This window comes from Scyliorhinus torazame, chromosome 1 (genome assembly GCF_047496885.1).
Source record: "Scyliorhinus torazame isolate Kashiwa2021f chromosome 1, sScyTor2.1, whole genome shotgun sequence".
Taxonomy (NCBI): domain Eukaryota; kingdom Metazoa; phylum Chordata; class Chondrichthyes; order Carcharhiniformes; family Scyliorhinidae; genus Scyliorhinus; species Scyliorhinus torazame.
The window spans coordinates 147050943-147069431 of NC_092707.1; the positions used below are offsets into that span (position 1 = coordinate 147050943).

General features: G+C 56.4%; 1 protein-coding gene across 3 annotated transcripts in view; it reads left to right on the forward strand.

The window, feature by feature from the left end:
- The first annotated feature begins 244 nt into the window (after positions 1-244).
- The window catches only part of kdf1a (keratinocyte differentiation factor 1a), a 92784-nt gene continuing 74539 nt past the window's right edge, over positions 245-18489 (forward strand). For 2 of the 3 annotated variants that reach the window (XM_072500972.1, XM_072500973.1), the window contains exons 1-2: positions 245-348; positions 466-623. In XM_072500972.1, the coding sequence (XP_072357073.1) occupies positions 261-348; positions 466-623 (246 nt within the window). In that variant the 5' untranslated portion in view covers positions 245-260. The remainder of the gene's footprint in view (positions 349-465; positions 624-18489) is intronic. The other variant, XM_072500971.1, reaches the window with a different exon arrangement.

Here is an 18489-nt window from a genome sequence, read left to right on the forward strand (position 1 = left end):
ACACGAGCAGAACTGAGAGGTTAGACCTACCTATCAGGAGAGATTGAAAAGGCTGAGCCTGTTTTCTCTAAAAGAAAACAGAAGGTTGACCTGATGAGTGTTTTTAGATTATTAAAACCTTTCGACGCTGGAGTAGGAAACCATTTGCTGGGGGAGACCAGAGTGAAGGATAGACAGGTTAGACCCGATAGATAATTCAGGAGAACATTCTTTGTTCACAGTGAGACTATGAAACTCAGTACCACAAGTATAATTGAAGTATGAGTGGGAAGCTGGACAAAGACATAGAGAATGGAAGGAGAGAGGGGGAAAGTTTGGAGGAGGCTCATGTGGAGCATGACACCAGGAGTGAGCATTGGGTCGAATGGCCTGTTTGTGTTATGTAAACATGTTAATATTTTACAATAATTGTCCCCTTTTTAATTGACTGTCGTTTCCTGTTTAATTTTGTCCTTCCTGGAGCAGCTTGTGACGTCAGCGCTCACCTGGCCCAGGTGAGGAGCCACCGGAATCGGGACCGGATCGGGGATCGGCACCGCCGGAGCGCGGCCACGCTCCGGGACAGAGCCCAGCGCTGGCGGCCGGTGGTCGGAGCAAGGCCCCGGCGGCAGCACCGTGTTATGGTAAGGAACCGGAACCTGAGGCCCGGCCCCAAACTCCGGGAAGTTTTGTTTTTGCTTCAACTTTTTTCTCAGCTGTGATCAGAGCAACGACGCAGGGAGGGGGAAGGAAGAGAGCGAGTCAGTGAGGGCACTGAGGGTAATTGGGGAGAGGGTGTGGAGTGGGGGAGGGAGGGGGTGTGGAGTGGGGGAGGGAGGGGGAGGGAGGGGGTGTGGAGTGGGGGAGGGAGGGGAGGAGTGGGGAGGGGAGTGGGGGGAGGTGAAAGAGAGGAGGAGGGGGGAGGTGAAAGAGAGGAGGAGGGGGGAGGTGAAAGAGAGGAGGAGGGGGGGAGGTGAAAGAGAGGAGGAGGGGGGGTGAAAGAGAGGAGGAGGGGGGGTGAAAGGAAGGAGGAGGGGGGGTGAAAGGAAGGAGGAGGGGGGGTGAAAGGAAGGAGGAGGGGGGGTGAAAGGAAGGAGGAGGGGGGGTGAAAGGAAGGAGGAGGGGGGGGCGAAAGGAAGGAGGAGGGGGGGCGAAAGGAAGGAGGAGGGGGGGCGAAAGGAAAGAGGAGGGGGGGCGAAAGGAAAGAGGAGGGGGGGCGAAAGGAAAGAGGAGGGGGGGCGAAAGGAAAGAGGAGGGGGGGCGAAAGGAAAGAGGAGGGGGGGCGAAAGGAAAGAGGAGGGGGGGCGAAAGGAAAGAGGAGGGGGGGCGAAAGGAAAGAGGAGGGGGGGCGAAAGGAAAGAGGAGGGGGGGCGAAAGGAAAGAGGAGGGGGGGCGAAAGGAAGAGGAGGGGGGGCGAAAGGAAAGAGGAGGGGGGGGCGAAAGGAAGGAGGAGGGGGGGCGAAAGGAAGGAGGAGGGGGGGCGAAAGGAAGGAGGAGGGGGGGCGAAAGGAAGGAGGAGGGGGGCGAAAGGAAGGAGGAGGGGGGGCGAAAGGAAGGAGGAGGGGGGGCGAAAGGAAGGAGGAGGGGGGGCGAAAGGAAGGAGGAGGGGGGGCGAAAGGAAGGAGGAGGGGGGGCGAAAGGAAGGAGGAGGGGGGCGAAAGGAAGGAGGAGGGGGGGCGAAAGGAAGGAGGAGGGGGGGCGAAAGGAAGGAGGAGGGGGGGGCGAAAGGAAGGAGGAGGGGGGCGAAAGGAAGGAGGAGGGGGGGCGAAAGGAGGAGTGGGGGTGTGTGAAAGAGAGGAGGAGTGGGGGGGTGAAAGGGAGGAGGAGGGAGGGGGTGAAAGGGAGGAGGAGGGAGGGGGTGAAAGAGATGAAGGGGGTGAGAGGGAGGGGGTGAAAGAGATGAAGGGGGTGAAAGGAAGGAGGAGGGGGGGTGAAAGAGAGGAGGAGTGGGGGTGTGTGAAAGAGAGGAGGAGTGGGGGGGGAGAAAGAGGAGTGCGGGGGGGGGAGAGAAAGAGGAGTGGGGGGAGCGAAAGAGGAGTGGGGGGGGGAGAAAGAGGGGAATGGTGGGTGAAGGGGGGAGAAATCGAGGATGGGGGAAATGGGAGGGGGGTGGAGAGTTGTTGGGGGGGTGGAGAGTTGTTGAGGGGGGGGCAGAGAGTTGTTGAGGGGGGGGCAGAGAGTTGTTGAGGGGGGGGCAGAGAGTTGTTGAGGGGGGGGCAGAGAGTTGTTGAGGGGGGGCAGAGAGTTGTTGAGGGGGGGCAGAGAGTTGTTGAGGGGGGGGCAGAGAGTTGTTGAGGGGGGGGCAGAGAGTTGTTGAGGGGGGGGCAGAGAGTTGTTGAGGGGGGAGCAGAGAGTTGTGGGAGGGAAATGGGGGGGAGATTTGGGTGGGGGGATAAGGGGCAGAGAATTGTTGGAGGAAATGGGGGGAGAGTTGGGGGGTGGGGGGGAGAGTTGGGGGGTGGGGGGGAAGAGAGTTGGGTGGAGGGATGGGGCGGAGAGAGTTGGATGGGGGGAAGAGGTGGGGGGGCGGGTAGAGTTGCGGGGGGGGCGGGAAGGGTTGCGGGGGGGGCGGGAAGGGTTGCGGGGGGGGGCGGGAAGGGTTGCGGGGGGGGGGCGGGAAGAGTTGCGGGGGGGGCGCGGGAAGAGTTGCGGGGGGGGGCGCGGGAAGGGTTGCGGGGGGGGCGGGAAGAGTTGCGGGGGGGGGCGGGAAGAGTTGCGGGGGGGGCGGGAAGAGTTGCGGGGGGGGCGGGAAGAGTTGCGGGGGGGGGCGGGAAGAGTTGCGGGGGGGCGGAAGAGTTGCGGGGGGGCCGGGTAGAGTTGCAGGGGAGGCGGGTAGAGTTGCGGGGGGGGCGGGGTCAGTTGGGGGAGCGGGGAGAGTTGGGGAGGCGGGGAGAGGAGCGGAGAGTGGGGGGGGTCGTGGAGAGTGGGGGGGGGGCGTGGAGAGTGGGGGGGGGCGTGGAGAGTGGGGGGGGACGTGGAGTGTGGAGGAGGAAGAGTGTGGGGGGCACGGATAGGAGGGGGTGGGTGGGGGGCTGGGGAGAGTGGGGGCTGGGAGAGGAGCGGAGAGTGGGGGGGCAGGGAGAGGAGCGGAGAGTGGGAGGGGAGAGGAGGGGAGAGGGGGGCGGGGAGAGAGGGCAGAGTGGGGGGCGGGGAGAGTGGGAGTGGTGGGGTGGAGGGGTTCGGGAGAGGAGGGGTTGGGTGGAGTGGGGGAGCGAGGTGGGGGGTGGAGTGGGGGAGCGAGGTGGGGGGTGGAGTGGGGGAGCGAGGTGGGGGGTGGAGTGGGGGAGCGAGGTGGGGGGTGGAGTGGGGGAGCGAGGTGGGGGGTGGAGTGGGGGAGCGAGGTGGGGGGTGGAGTGGGGGAGCGAGGTGGGGGTGGAGTGGGGGAGCGAGGTGGGGGGTGGAGTGGGGGAGCGAGGTGGGGGGTGGAGTGGGGGAGCGAGGTGGGGGGTGGAGTGGGGGAGCGAGGTGGGGGGTGGAGTGGGGGAGCGAGGTGGGGGTGGAGTGGGGGAGCGAGGTGGGGGGTGGAGTGGGGGAGCGAGGGTGGGGGGTGGAGTGGGGGAGCGAGGTGGGGGGTGGAGTGGGGGAGCGAGGTGGGGGTGGAGTGGGGGAGCGAGGTGGGGGGTGGAGTGGGGGAGCGAGGTGGGGGGGTGGAGTGGGGGAGCGAGGTGGGGGGTGGAGTGGGGGAGCGAGGTGGGGGGTGGAGTGGGGGAGCGAGGTGGGGGGTGGAGTGGGGGAGCGAGGTGGGGGGTGGAGTGGGGGGTGGAGTGGGGGAGCGAGGTGGGGGGTGGAGTGGGGGAGCGAGGTGGGGGGTGGAGTGGGGGAGCGAGGTGGGGGGTGGAGTGGGGGAGCGAGGTGGGGGGTGGAGTGGGGGAGCGAGGTGGGGGGTGGAGTGAGGAGGGGGCGGGGAGGGGGGTGGGGAGAGGAGGGGGCGGGGAGAGGGGTGGGGAGAGGAGGGGGTGGGAGAGGAGGGTGGGGAGAGGAGGGGGTGGGGAGAGGAGGGTGGGGAGAGGAGGGGGTGGGGAGAGTGGGGGGTCGGGGGTGGGGAGAGTGAGGGTGTGGGGTGTGGGAGAGAGGTGGGTGGAGTGGGGGAGGGGGTGGGAAGAGAGGGGGGGGGGAGTGTGTGGAGGGGGGGGAGAGGGTGGAGGGGGGCGAGTGTGTGGAGGGGGGGAGAGGGGGAGTGTGTGGAGGGGTGGAGAGGGGGGAGTGTGTGGAGAGGGGTGGAGAGGGGGGAGAGTGTGGAGAGGGCTGGGGGAGAGTGTGGAGAGGGCTGGGGAGAGTGTGGAGAGGGCTGGGGAGAGTGTGGAGAGGGGGGGAAGAGTGTGGAGAGGGGGGGAAGAGTGTGGAGAGGGGGGGAAGAGTGTGGAGAGGGGGGGGAAGAGTGTGGAGAGGGGGGGAAGAGTGTGGAGAGGGGGGGAAGAGTGTGGAGAGGGGGAAGAGTGTGGAGAGGGGGGGTAAGAGTGTGGAGAGGGGGGGAAGAGTGTGGAGAGGGGGGGAAGAGTGTGGAGAGGGGGGGAAGAGTGTGGAGAGGGGGGGAAGAGTGTGGAGAGGGGGGGAAGAGTGTGGAGAGGGGGGGAAGAGTGTGGAGAGGGGGGGGGAAGAGTGTTGGAGAGGGGGGGAAGAGTGTGGAGAGGGGGGGAAGAGTGTGGAGAGGGGGGGAAGAGAGTGTGGAGAGGGGAGGGGGAGTGTGTGGAGGGGGGGGAGAGGGGGAGTGTGGGGGGAGAGGGGGAGTGTGGGGGAGAGGGGGAGTGTGTGGAGGGGGGGGAGAGGGGGAGTGTGTGGAGGGGGGGTGTGTGGAGGGGGGGGAGAGGGGGGGTGTGTGGAGGGGGGGGAGAGGGGGAGTGTGTGGAGGGGGGGGGAGAGGGGGAGTGTGTGGAGGGGGGGGAGAGGGGGAGTGTGTGGAGGGGGGGAGAGGGGGAGTGTGTGGAGGGGGGAGAGGGGGAGTGTGTGGAGGGGGGGAGAGGGGGAGTGTGTGGAGGGGGGGAGAGGGGGAGTGTGTGGAGGGGGGGAGAGGGGGAGTGTGTGGAGGGGGGGAGAGGGGGAGTGTGTGGAGGGGGGGAGAGGGGGAGTGTGTGGAGGGGTTGAGAGGGGGTGAGTGTGTGGAGGGTTGGAGGGGGAGTGTGGGAGGGGGGGGGTGGGGGAGTGTGTGGTGGGGGGGTGTGGGGAGGGGTCGGGTAGAGGGGGATTGTGTGAAGAGGGGGTGTGTGTTGAGGGGGGGAGGGGGAGTGTGTGGAGGGGGGGAGTGGGGAGTGTGTGGAGGGGGGGAGAGGGGAGTGTGTGGAGGGGGGGGAGAGGGGGAGTGTGTGAGGGGGGGAGAGGGAGTGTGTGCAGGGGGGGAGAGGGGGAGTGTGTGGAGGAGGGGGAGTGTGTGGAGGAGGGGGAGTGTGGGGGGGGAGAGGGGGAGCGTGGGGGGGTGAGGGGGAGCGTGGGGGGGAGAGGGGGAGCGTGGGGGGGAGAGGGGGAGCGTGGGGGGGGAGAGGGGGAGCGTGGGGGGGGAGAGGGGGAGCGTGGGGGGGAGAGGGGGAGCGTGGGGGGGAGAGGGGGAGCGTGGGGGGGAGAGGGGGAGCGTGGGGGGGAGAGGGGGAGTGTGTGGGGAGGGGGGAGCGGGGTGAGGGAGGGAGTGGGGGGGGTGGGGTGATAACGAGGGGTGGCGGTGACAGAGGACCGGGAGCTGGGATGAGGGGGTGAGGTGACGTGGAGGGGGGTTCGTGGTGAGAGCGGAGGGGGGTGGTCTGAGGGAGGGTGACATTGGGGAGCGGTTAAAGTAAAGAATTAGAAAGAGAGGGAAGCAGGGGGAGGGTGACCGAGGGAGGGGCAATGGGGGAGGAAGAGAGGGAAGGAAATCTTTTGGGAAAAGTGGTAAAGAGAACTGGAGGAGAGAGGATGACAAGGTGCTCCAGAGGTGGAGTGGTGTGGAAGGAGGGAGGCGGGAGTGATAGTGGGAGGGAAAATCCCCACTGCCGCCACCCGAGCAGCCTACCCCAGTCGATAAGATTGTGGCCTTAACATCACTTTTGCTTCTGTGCCACGCCTCCTCGCATCAGGCACCCCCCCCCCCAATCCAATGTTGCCCTGCCCCACTCTGTTCCCCTTCGCTCCGGCCCTCTGCTATAACCATGGACTCTCTTGCTGATGAAGGATCTGTCTAACTCAGCCTTGAACATATTCGATGACCGGCATACACTGTTCTCTGGGATCGGAAATTTCAGGCCAGCGACTTTATGAGAGAAAATAAATTCCTTTTCACCTCCGTCTTTGATGTGTGATTGCTTTTTTAAAAACTGTGTCTCCTAGTTCTGAATTCCCTACAAGGCGAAACATCTCCGCCTCTACCCTGTTAAGCCCTATCATAATCATGCCTGTCTTGATAAGATCACCCTTCATTCTTCTAAACTCCAGTGAGCATGATAGGCTCAACCTTTCTTCATGACAGACCCCTCATCCCGAAATCAACCCAGCGAACCTCCTATGCAAAGCTTCCAGTGCAAATATATTCTTAAGTTCGAGACCAAAACTGCACACTGTTCTCTCGGTGTGGTCTCACCAATGGCTTGCACAGTTGTAGCAAGACTTCCCTACTTTTATACTCCAGTAAAGGCCAACATTCTGGTGAATCTGCACTGCATTTCCTCCAATGCCCTTTTGAGTTTTTTTTCTACCTGTCTGCTATCTTTCGGTGATTTCAGTTCCTGAACTGTCAATCTTTGCTCTACTGTAATTTCAGGTCTCTTGTATATGGAACATAATAATAATCTTTATGATTGTCACAAGTAGGCTGAACACTGCAATGAAGTTACTGTGAAAATCCCCCAGTCGCCACACTCTGGCGCCTGTTCGGGTACACAGAAGGAGAATTCAGAATGTCCAATTCGCCTAACAGCACGTCTTTCTGGACTTGTGGGAGGAAACCCACGCAGACATGGGGAGAACGTGCAGACTCCACACAGACAGTACCCAAGCCGGGAATCGAACCTGGGACACAGGTGCTGTAAAGCAACAGTGTTAACCACTGTGCTACTGTGACGCCCATATGCACAAGGATATTTTCATTACGTAGTTTGACCAATCATTGGCAGGGCTTATGCACCAGGGAAGTTTGTTCTTTTAAAAAAAATTTAGAGTACCCACTTTTTTTTCCCAATTAAGGGGCAATTGAGCGTGGCCAATCCACCTAACCTGCACATCTTTGGGTTGTGGGGGTGAAATCCAAGCAGACACAGGGAGAACGTGCAAACATTAAAAAATATATATATATTTATTCAATTTTTCAACACATTTTCAACAAACCAGGGACGCAAAGGCCAGAATACCGGCCTCTTTCGCCTCCTGCACTCCCGGCTCGTCCGATACCCCAAATAATGCCAATCCCCAGCTCGGCTTGACCCAGGCGTTCACCACCTTGGACATAGTCCTCGCAAAACCCATCCAGCGCCGGGCACAACCAGAACATATGGACGTGATTTGCCGGGCTCCCTGAGCACCTCCCACATCTGTCCTCCACCCCAAAGAACCTACTCAACCTCGCCCCTGTCATATGCGCTCTGTGAGTAACTTTGAACTGTATTAGGCTGAGCCTGGTGCAAGAGGAGGAAGAATTAACCCTACTCAAGGCATCAGTCCACAGACCCTCATCTATCTCCTCCCCCCACTTGCCCTTTAACTCCTCCACCGAGGCCTCCTCCTCTTCCTTCAGCTCCTGGTAAATCGCCGAAACCTTGCCTTCTCCAACCCATACACCCAAAATCATCCTGTCCTGAATCCCACGTGCCGGAAGCAGCGGGAATTCCCTCACCTGCCGCCTCACAAACGCCCTCACTTGCAAGTGTTTCCCGGGGGTAGCCCAAACTTCTCCTCCAGCGCCCCTAGGCTCGCAAACGTCCCATCGATGTACAGGTCCCCTGCCCGATGCCAGCTCCGAAATCCCCCATCCATCCTTCCTGGGACGAACCGATGATTCTCCCGAATCGGGGACCAAACCGAGGCTCCCACCTCGCCCCTGTGTTGCCTCCACTGCCCCCAGATCTTCAGCATCGCCGCCACCACCGGATTCGTGGTGTACCTTGTCGGCGAGAGCGGCAGCGGTGCAGTGACCTGCGCCCTCAGGCTCATGCCCACACAGGACGCCATCTCTAGCCTCTTCCACGCCGCCCCCTCTCCCTCCATTACCCACTTACGGATCATCGACACATTGGCTGCCCAATAATAGCCACACAGATTTGGCAGCGCCAGCCCCCCCTGTCCCTGCTACGCTCCAGAAACACTCTCTTCACCCTCGGTGTCTTATTCGCCCACACAAATCCCATGATGCTCCTGCTTACCCGGTTGAAAAAGGTCTTGGGGATCATAATGGGAAGGCACTGGAACACAACCGCGTCAAATTGAGTTTGTGCAGGGCCCCCCAACTCCTAGCTACTTGGATCCCTAGGTACCGAAAGCTCCTTTCCGCACTCTTCAGCGGTAGCTCGTCTATCCCCCTTCCCTGGTCCCCTGAATGCACCACAAAGAGCTCACTCTTCCCTATGTTGAGTTTATACCCCGAAAAGTCCCCAAACTCCCTAAGGATCTGCATGACCTCCGCCATCCCTCCACTGGATCCACCACATACAACAACAGGTCGGCATACAACGACACCCGGTGTTCCTCCCCCCCGGACCAGTCCCCTCCATTTCCTGGACTCCCTCAGTGCCATGGCCAGCGGCTCAATTGCCAGTGCAAACAACAAAGGGGATAAGGGGCACCCCTGCCTCGTCCCCCGTACAGCCGAAAGTGCTCCGACCTCCGCCGGTTTGGAGCCACACTCGCCACTGGGGCTCTATATAGCAGCCTGACCCAACTGATGAACCCCTCCCCGAACCCAAACCTCCACAACACTTCCAAAAGATACTCCCACTCCACCCGATCAAAGGCCTTCCCCACGTCCATAGCTGCCACTACCTCCGCTTCCCCCTCCACCGAGGGCATCATAATCACATTGAGGAGCCTCCGCATATTAGTGTTTAGCTGCGTGCCCTTTACAAATCCCGTCTGATCCTCATGAATCACCCCCGGGACACAGTCCTCAATTCTCGTAACCAGCACCTTCACCAGCAACTTAGCGTCAACATTGAGGAGCGAGATCGGTCTATACGACCCATATTGCAATGGATCCTTGTGCCGCTCTTCAAGATCAAATAAATCATCGCCCCCCGGACATTGTCGGGGGCAAGGTCACACCCTCCTCCCCCCCCCCCCCCCCCCCCCCCCCCCCCCCCCGCCTTATAAGTCCTCACTAGCAACGGGCCTAGCAGGTTCACGTATTTCCTGTAGAATTCAACCGGGAAGCCATCCAGCCCCGGTGCCTTCCCCACCTGCATGCTCCCCAATCCTTTAACCAGCTCCTCCAGCCCAATCGGCGCCCCCAAACCAGCCACCTCCTCCTCCTCCACCCTCATGAACCTCAGCTGATTTCGGAATCTTCGCATCCCCTCCTCCACTGCTGGGGGCTCAGACCTGTACAGATCCCCATAGAAGTCCCTAAATACCTTGTTTATTCTCACCGCACTCCGCACCGTATTCCCCCCTCTATCCTTAACTCCACCAATCTCCCTCGTTGCCTCCCTCTTACGAAGCTGATGTGCCAGCATCCGACTCGCCTTCTCCCCATACTCGTACGCCGCCCCCTGCACTTTCCTCCACTGTGCCTCTGCTTTCCCCGTGGTCAACAAGTCGAATTCCGTCTGGAGGTTCCGTCGCTCCCTAAGTAGCCCCTCCTCGGGGGGCCTCTGCATACCTCCTGTCCAGCCTCAAAATCTCCCCCACCAACCTCTCCCTCCCCTCTCTCTTCTCCCTGTGGGCCCTAATGGAGATTAGTTCTCCCCTGACCACCGCCTTTAACGCCTCCCAGACTACCCCCACCTGCACCTCCCCATTGTCGTTGGCCTCCAAATATCTTTCAATGCACCCCCACACCCGCCCGCACACCCCCTCGCACACCCCCTCATCCACCAACAGTCCCACATCAAGGCGCCACAGCGGGCGCTGGTCCCTCTCCTCCCCCAATTCCAGCTCCACCCAATGCGGGGCGTGGTCCGAGATGGCTGTGGCCGAATATTCCGTTCCCTCCACTTTCGGGATTAGCACCCTACTCAAAATGAAAAAATCTATCCAGAAGTAGGCTCTATGGACGTGGGAAAAGAAGGAAAATTCCCTGTCCAGCGGCCTGGCAAACCTCCATGGATCCACTCTCCCCATCTGGTCCATAAATCCCCTGAGCACCTTGGCCGCAGCCGGCCTCTTACCCGTCCTGGACCTAGAATGGTCCAGTGCTGGGTCCAGCACCGTGTAGAAGTCCCCCCTCCATTATCAAGCTTCCTACCTCCAGATCCGGAATCAAACACAGCATGCGTTTCATAAATCCGGCATCATCCCAATTCGGGGCATATACGTTCACCAGTACCACCCGCACCCCCTGCAACCTACCGCTCACCATCACATATCGACCTCCATTATCCACTACAATATTCATTGCCTCGAACGACACCCGCTTCCCCACCAGTATTGCAACCCCTCTGTTCTTCGCATCCAGCCCTGAATGAAAGACCTGCCCTACCCATCCCTTTCTCAGCCTAACCTGATCTGCCACCTTCAAATGTGTCTCCTGGAGCATAACCACGTCTGCCTTCAGTCCCTTTAAGTGCGCGAACACCCGGGCCCTCTTGACCGGCCCGTTCAGGCCCCTCACATTCCAAGTTATCAGCCGGATCGGGGGGCTACGCGCCCCCGCCCCCCTTCCCCCCCCCCACCCCTGCCGACTAGCCATCTCCTTTTCTAGGCCAGCCATGTGCCCGCACCCTCCAGTCCCCCAGGCGGCGGACTCCCGCCCCAACTTCCTCTCCTACTTCCCACTCCCCTTTGGCCAATGCAGCAGCAACCCTATACCCCCCCCCCCCCTTTCCCGATCCTCATCTAGCCATTTTGCTCCCCCATGACACTCCCGTAAGTCAGCTGACTCCTGCTGACCCCGGCCTCTCCCGCCATTCCATCGACCCCCCCAGTGTGAGAATCCCCCCACCCCTTGGCAGTCAGTGTGCACTCCTCCAGCACTGCTCTTCTGCACCCCCCCCCTCCCCGGCCCCACCCCCATCCTTCCCTAACGTGGGAAAAAGCCCGCGCTTTCCTGAGCCGGCCCCGCCCCTTCTGGCGCAGCTCCTTTTTGCGGCCTTACCCCAACTCCCCATCCCCGGGCCTCCACCCCCCCCTCTTTCTCCGTGGGGCCCTGCCCCTCCAACACCGACACCCACACTCTCCCACAGCCCCCACATCAAATCCATTCACCCATCCCCACCCAGCACCAAAACAAAAAGAACATTCCCCAAACGCAGTGAACACAGTAAACATCCCCCCACGACAAACCCTCAATTTTCAGTCTGTATAAAGTTCCATGCCTCATCAGGCATTTCAAAATAGTGGTGCCGATCTTGGAACGTGACCCACAATCGCGCTGGCTGCAGCATCCCGAACTTCACCCCCTTCCGATGGAGCACCGCCTTAGCCCGGTTGAAACCAGCCCTCTTCTTAGCCACCTCCGCACTCCAGTCCTGGTAAATTCGGATCTCCGTGTTCTCCCACCTGCTGCTCCGCTCTTTTTTGGCCCATCTCAGGACACACTGTCCATAAAGCGGTGGAACCTCACCACTACAACCCTTGGCGGCTCATTGGCTTTGGGTCTCCTTGCCAGGACCCGATGAGCCCCATCCAGCTCCAGGGGCCTCGGGAAAGCTCCCGTGCCCATCAGCGAATTGAGCATCGTGCTCATATATGCCCTGGCATCGGGCCCCTCCACTCCTTCAGGGAGACCCAGAATCCGAAGATTCTTCCTCCTCAACCTATTCTCCAGGTCCTCGAATCTTTCCGCCCACCTCTTGTGCAGCGCCTCGTGCGCCTCCACCTTCACCGCCAGGCCCAAGATCTCGTCCTCGTTCTCCGAGGCTTTTTGCCGCACCTCCCGGATCGCCGCCCCTTGGGTCTTCTGGGTCTGCACAAGCTTCTCAATCACCGCCTTCATTGGCGCCAGCATTTCTGTCCTCGGCTCCGCAAAGCAGCATTTAAGAAACTCCTGTGCCCACGCTGCTTGGTCTCCACCCGCCGCCATCTTGCTTTTCCTCCCTCGCACTTTTCGCTGCACCAGGATCACTTTTTTAACCGCTCCACTCCTGGTCCAATCCATATAATGTCGGGGGGGGCTTGCTGTCACCTTCCCACACTGGAAGCCGTCGAGCAATTGCCGTTGGGGCCCCTCTGAAGAGCCCAAAAGTCCGTTCCCGGCGGGAGCTGCTGAACGTGCGACCTACCTAGGCATAGCCGCACCCGGAACAGAACGTGCAAACTCGACACGGACAGTGACCCAGGGCCGGGATTCAAACCCGGGTCCTCAGCGCTGTAGTCCCAGTGCTAACCACTGCGCCACGTGCCACCCCTATCTGTGAGGCTTGTTCATATGCTGTAGCAGAGCGATGTGGACAGGGAAATTGAATATTAGAACAAAAGAACAAAGAAAATTACAGCATAGGAACAGGCCCTTCGGTCCTCCCAGCCTGCGCTGATACAGATCCTTTATCTAAACCTGTCTTCTATTTTCCAAGGATCTATTTCCCTCTGTTCCCCACCCGTTCATATATCTTTCTAGATGCATCTTAAATGATGCTATCGTGCCCGCCTCTACCACCTCCGCTGGCAAAGCGTTCCAGGCACCCATTACCCTCTGCGTAAAACAATTTCCACGCACATCTCCCCTAAACCTTCCCCCTCTCACCTTGAAATCGTGACCCCTTGTAATTGACACCCCCACTCTTGGAAAAAGCTTGTTGCTATCCACCCTGTCCATGCCTCTCATAATTTTGTAGACCTCAATGAGGTCCCCCCTCAACCTCCGTCTTTCCAATGAAAACAATCCTAATCTACTCAACCTTTCTTCATAGCTAGCACCCTCCATACCAGGCAACATCCTGGTGAACCTCCTCTGCACCCTCTCTAAAACATCCACATCCTTCTGGTAATGTGGCGACCAGAACTGCACGCAGTATTCCAAATGTGGCCTAACCAAAGTCCTATACAACTGTAACATGACCTGCCGACTCTTGTACTCAATACCCCGTCCGATGAAGGCAAGCATGCTGTATTCCTTCTTGACCACTCTATCGACCTGCGTTGCCACCTTCAGGGTACAATGGACCTGAACTCCCAGATCTCTCTGTACATCAATTTTCCCCAGGACTCTTCCATTGACCGTATAGTCCGCTCTTGAATTAGATCTTCCAAAATGCATCACCTCGCATTTGCCTGGATTGAACTCCATCTGCCATTTCTCTGCCCAACTCTCCAATCTATCTATATTTTGCTGTATTCTCTGACAGTCCTTCTCGCTATCTGCAACTCCACCAATCTTAGTATCATCTGCAAACTTGCTAATCAGACCACCTATACCTTCGCCAGATCATTTATGTATATCACAAACAACAGTGGTCCGAGCACGGATCCCTGTGGAACACCACTAGTCACCTTTCTCCATTTTGAGACACTCCCTTCCACCACTACTCTCTGTCTCCTGTTGCCCAGCCAGTTCTTTATCCATCTAGCTAGTACACCCTGAACCCTATACGACTTTTTCCATCAACCTGCCATGGGAAACTTTATCAAACGCCTTACTGAAGCCCATGTATATGACATCTACAGCCCTTCCCTCATCAATTAACTTTGTCACTTTCTCAAAGAATTCTATTAGGTTTGTAAGACATGACCTTCCCTGCACAAAACCATGCTGCCTATCACTGATAAGTCTATTTTCTTCCAAATGTGAATAGTTCCTATCCCTCAGTATCTTCTCCAACAGTTTGCCGATCACTGACGTCAAGCTCACAGGTCTATAATTCCCTGGATTATCCCTGCTACCCTTCTTAAACAAAGGGACAACATTAGCAATTCTCCAGTCCTCCGGCACCTCACCCGTGCTCAAGGATGCTGCAAAGATATCTGTTAAGGCCCCAGCTATTTTGTCCCTCGCTTCCCTCAGTAACCTTGGATAGATCCCATCCGTTCCTGGGCACTTGTCCACCTTAATGCTTTTTAGAATACCCAAAACTTCCCCCTTCCTTATGCCGACTTGACCTAGAGTATTTAAACATCCATCCCTAGCCTCAACATCCGTCATGTCCCTCTCCTTGGTGAATACCGATGCAAAGTACTCATTAAGAATCTCGCCCATTTCCTCTGACTCCACGCATAAATTGCCTCTTTTGTCTTTGAGTGGGCCAATCCTTTCTCTAGTTACCCTCTTGTTCCTTATATACGAATAAAAGGCTTTGGGATTTTCCTTAACCCTGTTAGCCAAAGATATTTCATGACCCCTTTTAGCCCTCTTTATTGCACGTTTGAGATTTGTCCTACTTTCCCGATATTCCTCCAAAGCTTCATCAGTTTTAAGTCGCCTAGATCTTATGCTTCCTTTTTCATCTTAGCTAGTCTCACAATTTCACCCGTCATCCATGGTTCCCTAATCTTGCCATTTCTAGCCCTCATTTTCACAGGGACATGTCTGTCCTGTATTCTAATCAACCTTTCCTTAAAAGACTCCCACATTTCAAATGTGGATTTACCCTTAAACAGTTGCTCCCAATCCACATTCCCTAGCTCCTGCCGAATTTTGTTATGCTTGGCCTTTCCCCAATTTAGCACTCTTCCTTTAGGACCCCTCTCGCCTTTGTCCATGAGTATTCTAAAACTTAAGGAATTGTGATCGCTATTCCCAAAGTAATCTCCGACTGAAACTTCAACCACCTGGCTGGGATCATTCCCCAATACCAGGTCCAGTATGGCCCCTTCCCGAGTTGGACTATTTACATACTGCTCTAAAAAAACTCTCCTGGATGCTCCTTACAAATTCTGCTCCATCTACGCCTCCAACACCACATGAGTCCCATTCAATGTTGGGGAAGTTAAAATCTCCCATCACGACCACCCTATTGCTCCTACATTTTTCTATAATCTGACTACATATTTGTACCTGTACTTCACGCTCGCTTTTGGGAGGCCTGTAGTAAAGTCCCAACAATGTTACTGCACCCTTCCTATTTCTTAGCTCTACCCATATTGCCTCAGTGATCGAATCTCCTTAATCGCAGCTGCTGACCAGTAATGCAACTCCTCCACCCCTTTTACCTCCCTCTCTATCCCTCCTGAAGCATCTATACCCTGGGATATTTAGTTGCCAGTCTTGCCCTTCCCTCAATCAAGTCTCAGTAATACCAATAACATCATATTCCCAGGTACTAATCCAAGCCCTAAATTCATCTGCCTTACCTGCTACACTTCTCGCATTAAAACAAATGCACCTCAGACCACCTGTCCCTTTGCATTCATCATCTCTTCCCTGTCTACTCTTCCCCTTTGTCACATTGAGTTTATTATCTAGTACCTTACTGGCTTTAGTTGCTGCCTCTTTACTGACCTCTAACTTCCTAATCTGGTTCCCATCCCCCTGCCACATTAGGTTAAAACCGCCCCAACAGTGTTAGCAAAAGCACCCCCTCGGACATTGGTTCCAGTCCTGCCCAGGTGTAGACCATCCGATTTGTAATGGTCGCACCGCCCCCAGAACCGGTTCCAATGTACCAAAAATCTGAACCCCCTCCCTCCTGAACCATCTCTCAAGCCACGTATTCATTCTGTCTATTCTTGAATGTCTACTCTGACTGTCTCGTGGCACTGGTAGCAATCCTGAGATTACTACCTTTGAGGTCCTACTTTTTAACTTATCTCCTAACTCCCTAAATTCTGATTGTAGGACCTCATCCCGTTTTTTACCTATATTGTTGGTGCCTATATGCACCACGACAACTGGCTGTTCACCCTCCCCCTTCAGTATGTCCTGCAGTCGATCTGAGACATGAAATGAAAATGAAATGAAAATCGCTTATTGTCACAAGTAGGCTTCAATGAAGTTACTGTGAAAAGCCCCTAGTCGCCACATTCCGGCGCCTGTTCGGGGAGGCTGGTACGGGAATTGAACCGTGCTGCTGGCCTGCCTTGGTCTGCTCCCTGACCCATGCACCCGGGAGGCAACATACCATTCGGGAGTCTCGTTTTGAACCACAGAAATGCCTGTCTTCTCCCCTTACGATTAAATCCCCTATAACTATAGCCCTGCCAGACCTTTTCTCACCCTTCTGTGCAGCAGAACCAGCCACCTTGCCATGAGCCTGGCTACTACTGCCTTCCCCTGGTGAGTCATCTCCCCCACAGTATCCAAAATGGTATACCTGTTTTGGAGGGAGATGACCGCAGGGGACACCTGCACTGCCTTGCTGCTCTTTCTCTGCCTTTTGGTCACCCATTCGCTGTCCCCCTCACCAATCCTAATCTGCGGTGTGACCAACTCACTGAACGTGCTATCCACGACCTCCTCAGCATCGCGGATGCTCCAAAGTGAGTCCAGCCGCAGCTCCAGAGCCGTCATGTGGTCTAACAGGAGCTGCAGCTGGACACACTTCCCGCACATGAAGGAGACGGGCATCGGCCGCGTCCCTGAGCTCCCACATTGAGCACGAGGAGCATAACACGGGTCTGGGATCTCCTGCCATTTTTACACTTTACCTTAACTGATTACAAATATAATATCAAATAATGAATAAGTGAAAGGAATAAAGATTTTACTTACCAATCACAATACTTACCAACACACGAATAGTTAAATTTCTCCCAGCTACTGCTAATTGGAGCACTTTCCTTACCAGCCAATCAGGTCGCTGCTTTGCTGTGATGTCACTCTTCAAGGTAAGTTTTTAAAGAGGAAAACTTACCTTCCCGACAGACCCCTGGCCACTGCTCCCGCCGAAAATCTGAAGGCCGTTTCTCCGGCAGCTGTGTCCTCGCCGCTCTCCTCGCGTCTTTTATCCTGTGTCCCCGCGGCTCTCCTCGCACTCTTTCACTGAGTCTCCGCCGCTCTCCTCGCGCTCTTTTATCCTGTGTCCCCGCCGCTCTCCTCGTGCTCTTTCACTGAGTCTCCGCCGCTCTCCTCGCGCTCTTTTATCCTGCGTCACCGCCGCTCTCCTCGCGCTCTTTCACTGCAGGCTGTGACGTCACAGTTCAACTTCTTTCTACTTCTGCCTGCCCTCAACTCTCCCTCTTGATCTTTACTAGGCTGGGATCCTTACAGTGATTGTCTTTTCTTTTGGTTAGAGGAGGTCGTAGGGAGGGAAATACTGAAGAGGTGTTTCGGGGTTAACTGTCACTTGACAACAGCTCCTCCACAAACCACCTTCAAGATACAGTGACCGCAATGCACTTATGCAAATTTTCACCGCAACAGCCAATCAGCAGCTCCACTCTACTGCCGTCTGCTGTATTCACTTGGGAATTACCAGACTCTTGAGTCTGGGCTCTTGGTGTGGTTGTCAATTTGGGAGAACCCATGTGATTATTTGAGAGAGGGGCAGCTGGTGTGCAAAAGGTGTTTCTTGATGATTATAAACATAACTAGAAGCTACGATTAACTCTGATTAGTCTAACGCTAACACTAACCCCAGTACTCCACCTGGCTTGACTCCATGTACCCACTTGCTTTCCTAGCCATTTTCCAAGGCTCAGCAGTGTTGTCTATGGAACAGAATTCAATCCATTAGATTCATGCTCATCATCATGCTTCACACAAGATTCTTCATCTAACCAGACTGATTCCTGGGATGGCAGGACTGACCTTTGAGGAGAAATTGAGTCGGTTAGGATTGTATTCGCTGGAGTTCAGAAGAATGAGGGGGGGGAATCTCATAGAAACCTATAAAATTCTAACAGGACTAGACAGGGAAGATGCAAGAAGGATGGTCCCAATGGCGGGGGTGTCCAGAACCTAGCGTCACCCTCTGAGGATACGGGGTAGACCATTCAGGACAGAGGAGGAGACATTTCTTCACCCATGGAGTGGTGAGCCTGTGGAATTCGTTACCATGCTATGTTTACAAGAAGCACTTGGGGCAAAGGGATCAAATGATATGGGACGAAGGAGAGATTAGGCTATTGAGTTGGATGATCAGCCATGATCATCAGCCATGATCATCATGAATGGCGGAGCAGGCTTGAAGGGCTGAATAGCCTCCTATTTTATATGTTTATAGCCCAATCAGCATGACCTTCTCCTTCCTCCTTCATGTTTATTTAGCTCCTCTTAATTACATTTATGTGATCTGTCTCAATGATGTCCTATGTAGTTTAGTTGCACAAACAAACCATTTTCTGGATAAAGAAGTTTTTTAATTTTTAGCGTACCCAATTTTCTTTTCCCCCAGTTAAGGGGCAAGTTAAAGTGGCCAATCCACATAACCTGCACATCTTTGGGTTGTGGGGAGAATGTGCAAACTCCACATGGACAGTGACCCAGGACCGGGATTCAAACCTGGGTCCTCAGCGCCGCAGTCCCAGTGCTACCCACTGCGCCAGAACAACCCCAACAATACAACAACAACCGTAACAATACAACAACAACCC